The sequence below is a fragment of the Pristis pectinata genome, chromosome 23 (genome assembly GCF_009764475.1).
Source record: "Pristis pectinata isolate sPriPec2 chromosome 23, sPriPec2.1.pri, whole genome shotgun sequence".
Taxonomy (NCBI): Eukaryota; Metazoa; Chordata; class Chondrichthyes; order Rhinopristiformes; family Pristidae; genus Pristis; species Pristis pectinata.
In genome coordinates, this window is record NC_067427.1 from 4,836,179 (window position 1) to 4,853,605 (window position 17,427).

The following is a 17,427-nucleotide window of genomic DNA, read 5'->3' on the forward strand; positions in this document are numbered from 1 at the left end:
AATCGAGGGATGTTGTTCAAAGGCTACACAATGGAAGGGGATGTACAATTGATTACTATACAGAATTGGCACTTCCATGGCCATGTAGCTCACATTGTGACCTATCATCACCACAGTGTGTAGCCACCAAAGTCCAGGATGCAATGACCACTGAGAGTATGTTCCAGGCCATTAAAGTGGAAAAAATGCTCTTTCCCTGGAATATTAAGTGACAGTAAATGCTGGGGATACCCAACAGGTCAGGCAGTGTCCAGGGAGAAAGGAACAGGGTCAACGTTATAGGTTGACAACCTTTCATCAGAGCTGTGGAAAGTCCAAGGCGTAATGGGTTTTAAGGTGGAAGGGAGAGATAGAATAGGAGGACAAAATCGTGGGGAAGTCGGTGAGAGGGTGGAGGGCAAGAGAGATTAAATGGCAAAAGAGGTGACAGTGCAGGGCAGACGAGGGTGATAAGAGCCCAGATAAAGTCATAAGGACACATCTAGAGGGGGTACGAGCAGGAGAAGCAGAACGTTATCTGAAACTGTGAACTCAGCGTTGAGTCACACTGGTGCCATGTGCACAGTTGAGAAATACGCTGATGCTGGAGGAACTCAGCAGGTCAGGCAGCATCCGTGGAGAAAAGCAGGCGGTCAACGTTTCGGGTCAGGACCCTTCTTCAGGACTGAAGGTAGGAAAAGGGGAAGCTCATTATATAGGAGGGAAAAGCAGAGCAGTGATAGGTGGATAAAAGAGGGGAGGCAGGGTGATAGGTAGATGCAGCTAAGAGATAGTGATAGGCAGGTGTGGGGGAGGAGGGGAGAGCAGATCCACCGGGGGATGGGTCACAGGTAAGGAGGAAAAAAGGGGGTTAAAAAAAGAGAGAGAGGCTGGTAAAGGGAAGAAAAGAAGGCACGGTTGGGGGGGATGTGGAGGTGAGAGGGGTGGGTGTGGGGATTACCTAATGTGGGAGAATTTAATGTTCACGCCGTTAGGCTGCAAGGTCCCAAGACAGAAAATGAGGTGCTGTTCCTCCAGTTTGCGCTTGGAATTCTCCCGGCAGCGGAGGAGGCCGAGGACTGACATATCAATGATAGTGTGGGAGGGGGAGTTGAACTGACTGGCAACGGGGAGATGCGGATCGCGGTTACAGACGGTTCCGCGAAACGGTCACCTAGTCTGCGTTTGGTCTCACCGATGTAGAGGAGGCCACACTTGGAGCACCGAATGCAGTAGGTGATATTAAGGGAAGTGCAGGTGAATCCCTGTCTCACCTGAAAGGACTGTTTGGGTCCCTGGATGGAGGTGATGGGGGGTGGTCTAGGGGCAGGTGTTGCACCTATGGCGGTGACAGTGGAAAGTCCCCGGGGTGGGAGCGGAATGGGTAGGGAGGGAGGAGTGAACTAGGGAGTTGCAGAGAGCACGGTCCCTGCGAAAGGCAGAAAGGGGTGGGGAGGGGAAGATATGCTTGGTGGTGGGGTCCCGTTGGAGATGGCGGAAGTGGCGGAGAATGATGTGTTGGATACATGGGATGGTGGAACGAAATGTGAGAACAAGGGGGCCCTATCCCTGCTGGGTCTGGGAGGTGCAGGGATGAGAGCGGAGGTGCGGGAAGTGGCAGAGATACGGGTGCGAGCTCTCTCGACCATAGTAGAGTGGAAGCCATGGTTAGTAAAGCAGTTGGACATCTCGCATGCCCTGGAGTGGAAAGCCTCATCATGGGAGCAGATGCAGAGAAATTGAGAAAAAGGGATAGCATCCTTGCAAGAGACGGGGTGGGAGGAGCTGTAATCGTGGCAGCTGTAGGCGTCAGTGGGTTTGTAGAAGATGTCAGTGGATGAGGAATCTCCTGAGATGGAGATGGAGAGATTGAGGAAGGAGAGAGAGATGTCAGAGATGGTCTGAGTGAATTGGAGAGCAGGGTGAAAATTCGTGGCGAAATTTATGAAACTGTCGAGTTCCACACAAGTACAAGAGGTGGCACCAATGCGGTCCTCTATATAGCGGAGAAGGAGTTAAGGAATGGGGCTGGAGTAGGTTTGGAACAGAGACTGTTCAACGTAGCCAACGAAGAGGCAGGAATAGCTGGGGCCCATGCGAGTGCCCATGGTTCCACCCTTGGTCTGTAGAAAGTACAAGGTATTGAAAGTGGTTTAGGGTGAGGACAAGTTCAGCCAGGTGGAGGAGAGTGTTAGTGGAAGGGGACTGGTTCTGTCTCTGGTCAAGAAAGAAGCGGAGGGCGGTGAGGCCGTCATGATGGGGAATGGAGGTATATAGGGACTGGGCGTCCATGGTGAAGATGAGGTTGTGCGTGCTGGAGAACTTAAAGCTATGGAAGAGTTGGAGAGCGTGTGATGTGTCACGAATGTAGGTGGGAAGGGATTGGACCGGGGGAACAGGATAGCGTCCAGGTACGAGGATACAAGCTCGATGGGGCAAGAGCATGCAGAGACAGTAGGTCTGCTGGGACAGTCCATCTTGTGGATTTTGGGGAGGACATAGAAGCAGGCAGTCCTAGGTTGCGGGACTATCATGTTGGTAACTGTGGGGGGAAGATCTCCTGAGGTGGTGACGTCAGTGATGCTGCGGGAGGTAATGTCCTGGTGGTCCTTGGTGGGGTCATGATTCAGGGGTAGATAAGAGGAAATGTCTGAGAGCTGGTGTATGGTCTCTGCAAGGTAGAGGTCAGTATGCCAGACTACCATGGCACCACCTTCGTCGGCTGGTTTGATGACAATGTCAGGGTTGGTGCGGAGGGAGTGGAGAGCAGAGCGTTCAGAAGGGGTGAGGTTGGAGTGGGTGAGGGGGGCAGAAAAATCAAGACGGCTGATGTTGCGCCGACAGTTGGCTCTGAATAGGTCCAGGAAGGGTAACAGGCCCAGTGGGGGAGTCCAGGTGGAAGAAGAGGGCAGGAGGCAGGAGAACAGGTCATCAGGAGGGGGAGAAGATTTCTTACCAAAGGAGAAGGCACGGAGGCGGAGGTGGCAGAAAAAGAGCTTGGCATCGTGCCGGGCTTGGAATTCATTGAGGTGAAGGCGTAGAGGTACGAAGGTGAGGCCTTTGCTGAGAACAGACCGTTCGGCCTCAGAGAGCAGGAGGTCAGGGGGGGTGATGGTAAAGACCCGGCAGGGGTTAGAGTTTGGGCAAGAGGAGGAAGGGTGGGGGGGCTGGGCTGGTGAGAGGGAAGGGGTGAGAGGGGTTGGGAATGGTACGGGGTGAAGAGTGCAATGGAGGATAGGAGGTGGATGGAGGGGAGCAGGAGGAGAGGTCAGGGTAGGGTGAGGGGATAAGGGGGGATTGGGAGTGGGCTGGAGGACGTGCAAGGTGGGATGCAGAATTAGAGTAGACGGGGGAAGAAGCAGAGCAGAGGCCACAGAAGGCAAAGCCTGGAGAGAGGGAGGCCCCAGAGAGGAAGGGGGTGGGAGGAGCAGTGTGTGGTGTAGGGCGGGGGTTGGGGTGGGGGTGCCAGAGCCTCCCTATATTCAACTAGTCAACTGGTTCGACTATGTACAGTTGAGTGTTCTTCATGTCCTTAAAGCATTAAATGTGCCTTGAGCTTTCAGCCATTGCTTGGCAATGAGATACTGAGGTCACTGGAATTTGCATCTTAGTAACGGCTAGTGCCTACCTTAATACGCAAAACGTTAATCTGAAGTAGAACATTTGATCACAATGTGAGTAATGGGAATTGTAAGCAGTTTGGTGTAGATACACGGAATAAGTGCATGGAAACCCTTCAAGTAACGATAGAATAATTCCTTATGAAATAATTGCACATTACAGGCAGATCCCTCCCCCACCACAGCTGAGAGTAATGCACCACCTGCAATTGTGATGTTTTGCAGTTTTCAAATTGTTGCTGCTTTGTTAATTAAAATAATGGAGCAGAGTTCAAGAGGATTGGAATTAAACCTCAAACTGTGGATAGGAGATCAACTCTTAAAAAAAAGCCCTAGAGATATTTCTAAGTTGGAAGGATGCTCACACATCAGAAAGAAGCTGTGGGGTGCCAGATCTTCAGGCTGGATCTCGAGGTTTGCAGGTGTCCGCTGAAGGGACTGGTTTCCAGGGCTGTGGTCCTGCTCCAAGACTGAAGCATACAAGAATTGACCTGATATAAATCAACAAATTCATACAAAGCTTCTCAACAGTCATTGTGGCTGTCATTGAGAAAGCTCTACCCTTTGAAGCTGAGTAAGAGAGTGTAGCATTTAAAATGAAGGGAGCTTGAGCAATATTAGTCAAGGCATTGAGTTTAAGGGTCAGGAAGTTATGTTGCAGCTTTATAAAACTCTGGTTAGGCCACATCTGGAGTATTGCATTCATTTCTGGTCTCCCCATTACAGGAAGGATGTCAAGACTTTGGAGAAGGTCAAAATAGGTTTACCAGGATGTTGCCTGGATTAGAGGGCATGTGCTATAGAGAGAGGTTGGACAAACTAGGTTTGTTTTCTCTAGAGCGGCGGAGCCTGAGGGGAGACCTGATAGAAGTCCATGAAATTATGAGAGGCATAGATAGGGTAGACAGTCAGAACCTAATCCAGGCAACATCATGTGCTGATATGTAAGAACATAAGCAATAGCAGTGGTCAGTGCAACCCCACAGCCCCCACTCCCTGTTCATGGCCGATCTGACCATTGGCCTCAGTTCCACTTTCCTGGCTGAGCCAAACCAGAGAAGACAACTTGATGGATTCCCGAGACTGCAGATGCTGGAATCTGAAGCAATAAACAAGATGCTGGAGGAACCCGGTGGGTCGAGCAGCATCTGTGGAGGGAAATGTTTCAGGTCGAGACCCTTCATCTGGACTGTAGAGGGAAGGGAAAAAGATGTGGGTGCCTTGACCAGGGAGTCCGTTGCCTTTGACTCCCTAAGGCAGCGAATCGACTCCATGGGCCAGGTACCCATCCTTCTTTTCCTCCTTCATGTCCTTGTGATCCACCACCCTGCCCCTAAATCCTCAACTTGGCTGGTAGAACTGCAGCCCCAGCCACACCTTGTCCTGGTTTATCCCCATTGCTTAGCTGCCTCTTCAATTCCACTCGACCGTACATGCACTCAGAAACCCAACAAGCCAGTTGGTTCCGACTTGGTTCGCTTCCTTCGTGGCTCCTGAACCTAGTTCTCTACTGCAGCTCCTTTCCGATTGCAAGTTGGTCTTGTAACCGCACATTCATTTGGAATCCAGTTAACGATGGATTTTCCTTCCATTTTGATTTATTTTCCTGAGCAGGAGCTGCTGGTTTACTTCCCTTGCCTGACATGAGCACTGCTCCCAGGCCGACTATAAATTAAATCAATAGTTGCTGGTCTTCTGTGGGACAACAGTGTCTTGTGATTGGCTGTAGATGATGACAGAACTCTGGTTAATGGAGTCTTGGATTCATACAGCACGGAAACAGGCCCTTCAGTCCACCAAGTCCATGCCGGCCATTAGTCACCTGTTTTCGCTAATCCTACCCTACCATTTTATTCTCCCCACATTCCCATCCCCCCCCCACCTCAGATTCTACCCCTCACCGACACACCAGGGACGGTTTACAGCAGCCAAGTAACCTACCAACCCACACGTCTCTGGGATGTGGGAGGAAACCCACGTGGTCACAGAGAGAACGTCAAAACTCCACACAGACAGCGCTCAGGGTCAGGATCAAATGTGGGTCACTGGAGCCATGAGGCAGCAGCACTACCCGCTGCCCCCCTGCGTCACCCTGAGGAACTGAAAATTAAATCAAATTCTGTAACACACGACTCTTCCTAATAAAGTGTTGTCAAGTATCAAATATTTCGGTTGTGTGTGTGGATAGAGTGCATCTGAATGTAATTAGAATGGAAACAGGTATCTGTGTGTGTGTGTGTGTGTGTGCGTGCGTGTGTCTGTGAGTGTGTCTGTTTGTGTGTCTGTGTGTCTGTGTACATCTTTGTGTGTCTGTCTGCTTGTGTGTCTGTGTATGTGTGTCTCTCTGTGTGTCTGTCTGTGTTTGTGTGTGTGTGTGTATGTGTGTGTGTGTGTATGTCTGTGAGTGTGTCTGTTTGTGTGTCTGTGTATATGTGTGTCTGTGTGTCTGTGTGTCTGTGTACGTCTTTGAGTGTGTCTGTCTGCTTGTGTGTCTGTCTGTGTATGTGTGTCTCTCTGTGTGTCTGTCTGTGTGTGTGTGTGTGTGTGTGTGTGTGTGTGTGTGTGTGTGTGTGTGTGTGTTGAGTCCATACAGCAGGATCTGGTCCAAGTTGTCACTCCATCAAGGTCCTGAGGTATCTAGTGTGCCACAGCCACCCTACATGAAAAGCCGACGAGCACAGGCATCTCCTGCTCCTCGCTGTAGCGGAGGGAGGTAACTCTCGAGCCCAAGCAACTGCCTGAAAAGACCAGCGTGTTTGAGTGTCTGAGAACGCTCAATCTGCCGGTGTTCAGTTTGTGCAGGACAGGAATTACTGGTAAATAACTAGAGGGACAGGAGGGCATGAGATTTCTGTGGATTTCTGTGGCAGCTTCCATCACATCCTGAATCCACAGGCAGCCATTGAAATGTGGGAAATGAGCAGCCACTTTGCATGTAGCAAGATCCCAGAAACAGCTGATGTGCCGCTGATCAGAAAATGTTGATTGGGGGATAAATACAGGTCCCTGGATATTGGGGGACATCCCCTTGTTCTGTGTCAAAATAACACCAAGGGAAGCTTCCCTTACTGTTAAAATATCTGTTTCATCATATCAACACCAGATCTTTTACAAGCAGATAGGCCCTTGGCTTAATGCATCAACTTTAGGATGGGACTTCTGACAGTGTGGCACTCCCTTGATATGCCGCTGGGAATGTCGCCTCAGAGGTGCTCGTGTTTTTGGAGAGGATCTTGAACACAACTTTCCGACAAGGAGCAAGAAAGTATAAATGAAAGAAAGCAAAATATTCTGAAGCTAGAGTTTCTGGTAAAGCTAAACTTCAGCAATATTGTTACAGGCCTGTTTTCACGTGAGAATATCTTGGACAGACTCCATTTTGGAAATGTTATCAGAATATTCTGGCCAAGTGTCAAATGCACACATCAGTTTAAAACTTCTGGAACAACTACAGCAAACATGAAGTACATTTCCTTTTGTATATTACATGTGTTATCACACACAGAAGAATACCATTGGCAGAGAGCAAAATTTGGCAGCATTTCTCCTTCTGGAGTATTTTGTGATAAGCAAAATCTACTATTAGATTCCATTGTTAATAGTATCTAATAATTCACAATAATGTTTTAAAATTTAAGTTATGACATATTTGTTACAAAAGGACTGGAAGTGATCGTTTCAGTCATCAATATCAGAGTTACTGCAAAGATATTAAATCATTGATGAATTGTCTGTCATAATTTAGAATAAGTTTTTCTTAAAATAAGGGGAACAGGACAAAGCGTTTTCAGTTTAGTCCAGCAGATTTGCACTTTAAATTTTCGAATTGAAGCCACTTCTCTCAGTGGATCCCATGTGCCCTCCTGCAGGATAGAGTTTTGTGTGGGAGCGAGCTTTCCGTCCCAAGAGAGAAGATGGACTGCCGGCCCATCAAAGCACATCTGTTGCTGACTGGGTATTGAGTGTGGCCCTAAAGACGTCTGCGACCCTGTCTGTCCTGCTCTGCTGGAAGACGGAGGAAGCCAATTACAATTGAATCCCGATAAACACGTAATTTGTTTGCCAAAAAATGCTTAGTTTGGACCAGACTTTTGCTTTGATCAGGATTTCTATAAAAACAGCAAAAAGAAATAGCTAATTCTGTAAGTCTTTACACAGTAAGCCCTCACAATTGTCCAATCAAAATCGGATAGAAACCTCAATCAGCATTTCACCTTTGACCAGCACATTCTTATGGCATCAAGGCATTTGGAGTGAGCACGATTATAATGAAGAGTGGTTCTTAATTCCAGGCTTAAGGAAGACAGATGTAAGTACCATTGAAGAATTTCCAGTTAAATCTCTGATGTCAAAGATGTTGGAGGGCATTGAATTTCAACCAGTAATTATTTGGTCAACTGTGATCTTACCTAAAATGGCAGACTGGGAAGGTAGGCTAAACAAGGGGACTTGTGGTGTGATGAGGGTACAATAGAACATGAGGAATAAGAGGAAGAGTGGGCAGTACTGGTCCCTCAACCTCACTCCACCTTTCAGTAAGATGCTGTCCCTTAAGTACACCATCTTACCCAGTCTCTGTATCCCTGTGTGCCCAAGAAAACAATTTCAGCTTTGAATATACTCAACATCTGAACAACCACAGCCCTCTCAGTGGAGAGATCTCATTTCATCTCAATCCTAAAGGACTAACTCTTTACCCAGAGGTGGTGGCCCCCATTCTAGACTTGCCAGCCTGATGAAAAATTTGCTCAACGTCTTGTTGATGAGAATCTTGCTTGTCTCTTTGAGATTACCCTTGAACTTCACTGGGCAATCTTACTCTACCTCTTCCATTCCTGACTTATGGTTTTTTTCTGCTGACAACTTCATTCAGATCTGCACTGAATGCTTGAGACAATGCACCAGCGTGTACTGCAGTGAGTGCACTAAGCAGAGAGGGCCTTTCTCTAAGTAATGGGTTGCATGGAGATACATCACCTGTACAGGACATTGGGCCCATTTAACCTATGTTGACGTTTGAACCATACAGTCTCCTCCCATTCCGTTTGCCTCACCTTACGCTACCTTTTTGTTTATGTATGTGCTGGCTTTCTCTCTGAAAGCATTTAAGTTATTTGCTTTGACCACTTCCTCTGGCACTGACTGAAGACATTGTCTTGATTTCCTCCTGGATTTATTTATTACTGTCTTGTGCTTATGACCCCCAGTTTTAAATCCACTCCCAGATGGAAACATTCTCTCCTCCACTGCCTTATCTCAAGCATTTAGAATTCAAAAAGAGTCTTTCGTTCATCGCTAACTCTTCCCTCTTCTAAAGAGAAAAAGCCCTAACCTGTTCCATCATTCCCAATAGCTGTAATCTCCTGTTCTGGTGCTAAATCGAGTCAATCCTACACTTGCCTGTCCTTTTAATAGTGTGGAAACCACAGCGCTCCAGATGTGACAACTTTATGGGGACTCAAAGTGTTCTTTGGCCAGATGTGAAAATACAAAACAGCACCCACTTGATGATGATTATATGATTATGTTTTACTGCATCGTCATTAAGGCAAAATATAATCAGTGTGTGCTTACAAACCTGTTTATTTTTGCTTTATTTTAGGGCCTCTATATATTCTTGGTGTATACCCTGTACAACAGCGAGGTATGGGACATTTTTATGTTGATGTATCTTTTATATAGTCAGTTGAACCCACTCATAGTACTGGCAATAAGATGGATTATATAAACTGCTGGAAGAGTAAAACTGTTTCATTAATGTAACTTCCCTTGAAATTTCATGTGCAAACTAGAAATTCATCCCAGAGTCTCCAGTACAAGTTGTACTGAGCTTCAGAAGCAGTGCCCCGCAAGCAACTGAGGATGATTTCCACTGAGGAGTTGTCAGTTTCAACAGTACGAGACCATTGTTGTGGGGTTTCCATCTTTATACTATTTGGAAGTAACCACGTTTCTATCCTCATCTGGGAAGTAGTGCCTCTGCCAAGACCAGTCCCTGGCATTCAGTAACACCTCCCCCTCCCCCTCCCACCAATTGCCCTCAATGTTGGTGGTGAGCCGTCTTCTTGAACCAGAATGGTCCATGTGCAGTTTGTCATAGCAGGGCGGTACATTTGCGTGACTTGCTGACCCATTCCAGAGACAACAATGTGGCTGTGGGTCAGGAGTCACATATGGGCTAGACCTGGGAAGGATGGCAGATTTCTTTCCCAAAGACCATGATGGAGTAGACAAGCTCAGTCCCCCTTCTGAGTGTGGAGGCAATTGGAATCCGTGTGGCATCTTGGGTTCCACATAAGGATGTGGAATCCCGTGATCTGGCATTGACGGCAAGCGGTCCTCTCACTCTAATAAAGAACGAGAGGAGGCCACCCAAGTGACAGGCTGCTTTGTTGCAGCCCTTTGCAGTGGCACACAGCCATCTGCTCTCCTGCCTCAGTAAAGTCAGTGTTGTAGATGGTACAGTTACCGTGGACCCCCATGGGCTGGCACCCATCACCTGCTGTAGTGCTGATGCACACAGTACGAGCGCCTAGGGTTAAATCTGTGGAGATACTGCTTCCTGGCCAACCCTTGATCCTCCTGCAAACCCTGTTGGTCACATGATGCAGTCCTTAAAGGGGTATGCACCTATTAGTACATGAGCCTCACATGTTACAGACACTGAGTTCAGGTGTTAAAAAGTGACTACCTAGATATTTTTTTGGTGAAAAGGACTCTCTTAAGCTAGTGCATGTCCTTAATAGACAGTCAGGTACATGAAAAGGCAAGGTTTAGAAGGATATGGGTCCAACACAGGCAAATGGGACTGGCTTAAATGGGCATCTTGGTCAGCATGGACCAGTTGGGCCAAAGGGCCTGTTTCCCTGCTGTATGACCCATGATTCTAATATCCAATTTCCTGTTCCAACCCTCCTCCCTCCCCCAGAATAACCAGCAGGTTCCCACAGTGCTAGCATGCTGAGAATTTCACCTCTAGTGACAGAGACACTGACAGGGTCACTTCACTGACAAGGTTTTGTGAATTCTGCTCCTCTACAGGTGAGGAGTGCCGTTAAGAGAATGAGAGAGAAAAAGAAAGCGTTGTCTTTCAAGGTAGGTACAGTTCGTTTGAAAATACTGTTGGAGTGGATTTTTTCCTCACCAAGGGCAGTAAAATGAAATATCGTGAGACTATTAAATGTTGGTATTCTGAAGATTAGAGTGCCCACAAACAAGAAAAAAAAGGATAGCATTCAGAACCACAAATAATTCAGAATGCAAATAGAATGTTGGTCTTTATTCAAAGTCAAGGTTGCATGTATAGTCATCTGCACAAGTATGTGTATGCATAGGTGCAATGGAAAACTTACTTGCAGCAGCATCACAGGCACATAGCAACATGTAAGCAGCATTCACAAGAAAAACATAAATTAAACATAAATTATACATAACTTTTACAAGAAAAAACACAATTAGAACAAAAAAAGTCAATTTTTGTGCAAAGTGATCAAACTGGTCATAGTGTTGCTAAACTGTAGTGATGAGGGTTGTGCCGGTTGGTTCAAGAACCAAATGGTTGAAGAGAAGTAGCTGTTCTTGAACCTGGTGGTGTGGGACTTCAGGCTTCTGTACCTCCTGCCCGATGGTAGCTGTGAGAAGATGGCACGGCCCGGATGGCGGGGATGTTTGATGGATGGATTTTGCCTTCTTGAGGCAGCGCCTCCTGTAGGTACTACCGATGGTGGGGAGGGATGTGCCCGTGGTGTATTGGGCATCCTTATTGCAAGGATGGTGGGGTACAGGAATGAGCAAGTCTTCCCATAGCTGGTTTTAGTGAGATCCCACCCAGAGTACCACTATAGTTTGATTTAACAAAGGATATACTTGTCTTTGAGACAGCGAAGGTTCACTGGATTGATGCGTAGAATGAATGGGTTGTCCTTTGAGGAAAGAACAAGCAGATTAGCTCTATACTTTCTGTAGTTTAGAACAGTGAGAGGTGATCTCATTGGCTAGGTAGCGGTAGTGAGGTTGCCTCCGGGGTGGGGGAGACAAGCGGGTGTCAGCTCAGAATAAGGGCTCAGCCACTTAGTACTGAGGTGAGGAGGATATTTTTCTCTCTGTGAATCTTTGGAATTCTCTAATCAAAAGACCTATGGATACTGAGGCATATGGAAGGACACTGAAAGACGAACTAGATCATTGCAGTGCAGGAGAATCAAGAGTGATGGAAAACCAGCAGAACGTTGGAGCTGAGGGCAAGGTCAGGCCAGCCACAATCTTACTGAATGGCTGCTGTACAGCCTACTCCTGTTATTTCATCTGCTGTGTTCTAATGTGTTATATCACATGTGCTATTGGCTATACACTATAGAATAGCAATAAGCAGTTATCTGTGGGAATAGCAAGCAATAAAATTGTGGAAGTGAAAACTCTTTATTATGATTTCATTTCCACTTCAAAAGAAAAACTGATTCTAATTGTAGAAAGCAAGGGACTGACACATTTTGAAATCACCGTTGTGTTTAGACAAGGCTACACCATACTTCTGAACACCACGCCCCCCCCCCCCCTTTCAACCTGATGTAAAAATGGCCCCAAAATTTGTCAGGACTTTGCAGTACAGATGTCCAAAGTAGACTAACCAACTCCGGCAACCTGTCACCACTTGCTAAAAGAGGTCTTCAGAATAGTTTCTAATTTGCTTTTCATTTACTGATTTATTTAACAGAATGTGAATCCCTATTCCCGTTCCCATTCCAAATTGTCCTGGAACTGAATGACTGACTGGACCATTCAGAGGGCAGTTAGGAGTCACCACACTGTTGTGGGTCTGGAGTCACGAATTAGCCAGACGGAGTAAGCACTGTAGATCTCCTCTCCTGAAGGACATTAGTGAACCAGATGGGTTTTGACCACAATCTGGTGGTTTCTTGGTTACTGTTAAGAGATTAACTTCTTGTTTCAGATCCCTTTAATGAACTGAGCATGAATTCCCAAGCTTCAGTGGTGAGATTTGAACTCACATCTGTGGATAACTAGTCCAGTAACAGTGACCCTGTATCCCTTAAAAACACCATGTCTATTTTGGGCAGTGGAGTTTTTGATAGGGACTATCAAAGAAAGTTCTAATGAGGACTTAAAAACCAACATCCTAAAGAAAATGAGATATCTTTTATTTCTGTGAGTAATGATGTAATTCCAAGTAAACTACATCAGCTGGAAGCGAGTCCCAGAACTCCAGCCATGGGTCATCCTCTCTTGACCCTTCCTCGGTTACTGGTGTTGGATCTGGTGGGAAATCCCTTTGCTGATGTGTTGTAACCATGTGCCTTTTTCACTGCAGAACGGCACACATTCCAGGCCATCGAGCTGCCTTGCCGGCCCGAGAATGACCACCTCACTGACAGCTGGAGAGTGTTCCATTCCCTCACCTGGGAAGGATGCTCCAAAACCAACAAATTCAACCAGGAGATCAACTTTCAGTAAAGGTAACCTGTTGTACCTGTGGTTTCTGCACTCCCGCTATAACCTTTTTGGAGTATCAGCACAAAACCCAAAAACACAATGTAAACACTAACAGAGACACAAGAGATTCTGCAGATGCTGGAATCTGGAGCCACGCACACAAAATGCTGGAGGAACTCAGCGGGTCAGGCAGCATCTATGGAGGGAAATAAACAGTTGATGTTTCGGGTCGAGACCATTTATCAGGACTGTAAGGAAGGGGGTGGAAGCCAGAATAAGAAAGTCGGGGAAGGGGGAGGAGCACAGGCTGGCAGGTGACAGGTGAGTCCAGGTGAGGGGGGGAAGGTAGGTGGGTGGGGGAGGGAAGAAGATGTAAGAAGCTGAGAGGTGATGGGTGGAAGAGGCAAACGGCTGAAGAAGAAGGAATCCGGTAGGAGAGAACAGTGGACCATGGAATAAAGGGAAGGAGGTGGGGAATAGGTGGGCAGCTCATGAGGGCAGGGGAGGGGAAAGAGAAGGTGTGAGGGAAAACAAAGGTGAGGGGGGAAGAGGGGAGGGGTTACCGGAAGTTAGAGAAATCGATGTTGAGGCCGTCAGGTTGGAGACTCCCAAGGCGGAAGATGAGGTGTTGCTCCTCCAACCTGCATCTGGCTTCTATGTGGCAGGAGAGGAGGCCGTGGACAGACATGTCGGTGTGGGAGTGGGATGTGGAATTGAAGTGGGTGGCCACCGGGAGATCCTGGCTTTTGTGGCGACGGAGTGAAGGTGCTCGATGAAGCGGTCACCCAGTCTGCATCGGGTCTCACTGACGTAGAGGAGGCCGCACCGGGAGCAATAAATGACATCCTCGGATTGACATGTGAAGTGGTGCCTCACCTGGAAGGACCGTCTAGGGTCCTGAATGGTGCTGAGGCAGGAGGTGTAGGGGCAGCAACATACCTTTGTGTTCTACCTTCAGTGGTGTGTTAGTTCATGCTACAGGTACAGAAATTCACCCCAGCTCACAGTATAGCAAAACTTTCATCAATTTCTGGATACTCAGGGGGGTTTTATAGCCAATGAAATATTGTTCCTCTCAGGCAGGTAGTTGGGATCGAGGATGACTGGTTTCCACTACAGATAAGAGTAGAAGATGCCCGTGTGTAATTTCTTTCAACGTGGATCAGACATTGTTCACCAGCTATCATACAGTCTTGGCAAAGCAAGGTCTCAGTCCAAAATGGCAAAAAGGTCCAAAGTGACTGGAGACCAGTCTGTGCTACATACACTTAACACTCACATGTACTGTGCATGAATTCACGCACAACTACCTACTCACAACTAACCTGCCCACAGACACATTGTATCCACACACAGAGTGGTGCAGATACACATGATCCTGCTCTCAACCTCTTCCTCAGCTCCCTCCTTCATTCCTCTACTTCCCTCACTCCCTCTTCTCTAAGGTCCCCCCACATCAGTCTCCTCTCTTCCTTGCTCTTTCCCAACTCCCCTTCTCCCGTTCCCTCCACACACCGAGCCTGCTACACCTTCATTCCTCTCTTCCCCTTCCTCACGAACACCGCAAAGATTTATCATCCTCGGAGAGCAAATATTTTGTCTCATCTCTGTCTCATTCACGTGTCTAAACCCTTAAGAACGTAGAACAGTACTGCACAGGAACAGGCCCTTTGGCCCACAATGTCTGTGCCAAACGATGCCAGATTAAACCTCTTCCATCTGTACGTGATCCACATCCCTCCATTCCCTGCATATTCCTGTGCCCATCCATCAGGTCTCTCCTCAGCCTCTGACGCTCCAGAGAAAACAACCCAAGTTTGTCCAATCTCTCCTTATAGCACATGCTCTCTAATCCAGGCAGCATCCTGGTGAACCTCTTCCGCACCCTCTCCAAAGCCTCCAAATCCTTCCTGTAATGGGACAACCAAAACTGCACACAATACTCCAAGTGTGGTTTAACCAAAGTTTTATACAGCTGCAACATGACTTCCTTATTCTTATACTCAGTGCAACAACCAGTGAAGGCAAGTGTGCCACACACCTTCTTTACTACTCTATCTACTTGCAGTGTCATTTTCAGGGAGCTATAGACTTGGACCCCAAGATCTTGAATCAAGTTCCCTCCCACTCTTCTAAACCCCAGCAGATACAGCCTAAGCTGTCCAACATGTCCTCATAGGGCAACCCACCCATTCCAGGTATTAATCTAGTAAACCTTCTCAGAGCTGCTTCCATTGTATTTATGTCCTTCCTTAAATAAGGAGTCCAATGTGGTACACCAACATCTGTCTCACCAACGTCCTTTATTACTGAGTGTAACCTCCCTACTCTTGCATTCAGTTTCTCAGCAATAAGTGACAATGTTCTCTTGCTTTACTAATTACTTGCTGTATCTGCATACTAGCCATTTGTGAACCATGCACTGGGACACCCGATCCCTCTGCATCTCAGAACTCTGCACTCTTTTATTCTTCCTGCCACAAAATGCAAGGCAGCCTGCCCTTTATTTATTGACTGCTGATCGTTGAGTAGCATCATGAATATAATACTTCTGGTCCTTCACAATGCAGTTTTTTTTTATTTTAAAAAATTTTTATTATGAAATGTTTCCACTTTAATGACACTTTCGCCTTTCCAAATGTTGGAAATGCAATGGAATTCTTGCTATAAAAGTCATATAGAGAATGAATGACTATAAATACCACTTCCGGTATATCTATCTTTTGCATTAAAACCTCGGTAAAATTGTCAGACCAACAGAGCAGATAGAAATATAAGGCAACTAAATGCTATTGCGCAAAGCCACAGAGAGTCTGTCGCCCAACAGGGCTTCACAGGCATTGAGAATAAATGGAGACACAAGAGACTGCAGATGCTGGAATCTGGAGCAACAACCGATCTGCTGGAGGAACTCAACGGGTCAAGCAGCGTCTGTGGAGGGGAAAGGAATTGTTGGTGCTTTGGCTCAAAACCCTGCATCAGGACTGAGAGTAGAGGGGGGAGATGGCTGGTATAAAACAGAGAGGGGGAGTGGTGAGACAGGATCCTGAGGTGGTTGGTGGACTGAAGGGGAGGGGGAGGGTTTGGATTGCGGGCAGATTGAGCCAGGTAGGGGAGGGAAGGAGTGGAGATGGGAGACAGGGGTAGGTGGACCTGTCTCCAACTCCACCTCTCCCCTCCCCTACCTGGCTCAACATGCCCATCACCTTTCACCCGCTGTTCAGTGCACCAATCCACCAATCACCTCGGGCTCCTGTCTCACCAATCCCCCCTCCTCTTCACGCTGGCCAGCTCCCCTCTCCACTCTCAATCCTGATGCAGGGTTTCAACCTGAAACAGCGACAGTTCCTTCCACCCCACAGGTACTGCTCGACCCACTGAGTTCCTCCAACGGACTGTTTGAGAATAAATGTTGTTTTCTCTCCAAGCTTTGAGTTGCCTCTCTAATTGTGCTTCTTTTTATTTTAGGGAAAACAAAGACATTCAGTGAGGAACTGGGAGCAGAAGGTCTGATGTCTTTCTCAGCAAACACGACACCAGATAAAAAAGTAAGTTACGGTCAACCGATAGATTTAAGATTCATTCTGCAGAAATCCACACGTTATAATTCATTTCCAAAATTAAATAATGTCAAAGAACGACTCCCGTTACCAGTGTTCCTTTCAAGGCCTTGAGACGTCACAAAGTATTTTACAACCACTGTTGTCAATGTTGTAATGTTGGAAATGCAGCTTCCATTTTGTGCACAGCAAGCTCCCATAAGCAGCACTGTAATAATGGTTGTGTGATCTGATCTTTGGTGATAATCACTGTCAGTGCATGGGTATATAATTCCCTACTTTCTATTAAAATAATACAATGGAATTTCTTTACATTCACCTGAGGACAGATAAGGCCTCGGTTTAGCATGACCTAAAGTGGCACTTCTGGCAGTGTAGTGCTCCCTCAGCACTCCCCTTTGTACACAACTATCCGAATCAGAGAAAGCATGTCCCACCAACACTCACACATGTGCAGCATCACCAACTGTTTCATCCATTGTGTGAATGCAATAGACCACAGCTCAGCAACGATCTCATTGAATGATAGGACAGGCCTGAGCGGTGAATGGCCTTGTGAGCAGTTCCTACCAATTGTTTTTTTAGTGTCATTGTGTTGAGGGAGCTAATTCATTGCCAGGGCTACATCTGAGCTCAGTATTCCTGGATTAATCAAGGAAAGGGGAAACTCTCCCTATTTCCCAGCTCCAGATTGCCACTCAGGACCCCACTCCCTAATGGATGCAAATGGATGCTGCTGGTGCTACAAAATATTATAGAATGAACTACATGTGTCCGAGACACCACAATCGACATGGAGAGAGGGAAGGAGGAGAGGC

General features: G+C 47.0%; 1 protein-coding gene across 1 annotated transcript in view; it reads left to right on the forward strand.

Moving 5' to 3' along the window:
• LOC127582270 (adhesion G-protein coupled receptor D2-like) overlaps nucleotides 1-12,567 on the forward strand; it is a 93,307-nt gene extending 80,740 nt beyond the window's left edge. Inside the window, 3 exon segments of the mRNA XM_052037442.1 lie at nucleotides 9,202-9,243; nucleotides 10,641-10,694; nucleotides 12,550-12,567. Coding sequence (XP_051893402.1) covers nucleotides 9,202-9,243; nucleotides 10,641-10,694; nucleotides 12,550-12,567 — 114 coding nt within the window.
• Nucleotides 12,568-17,427: the final 4,860 nt, after the last annotated feature.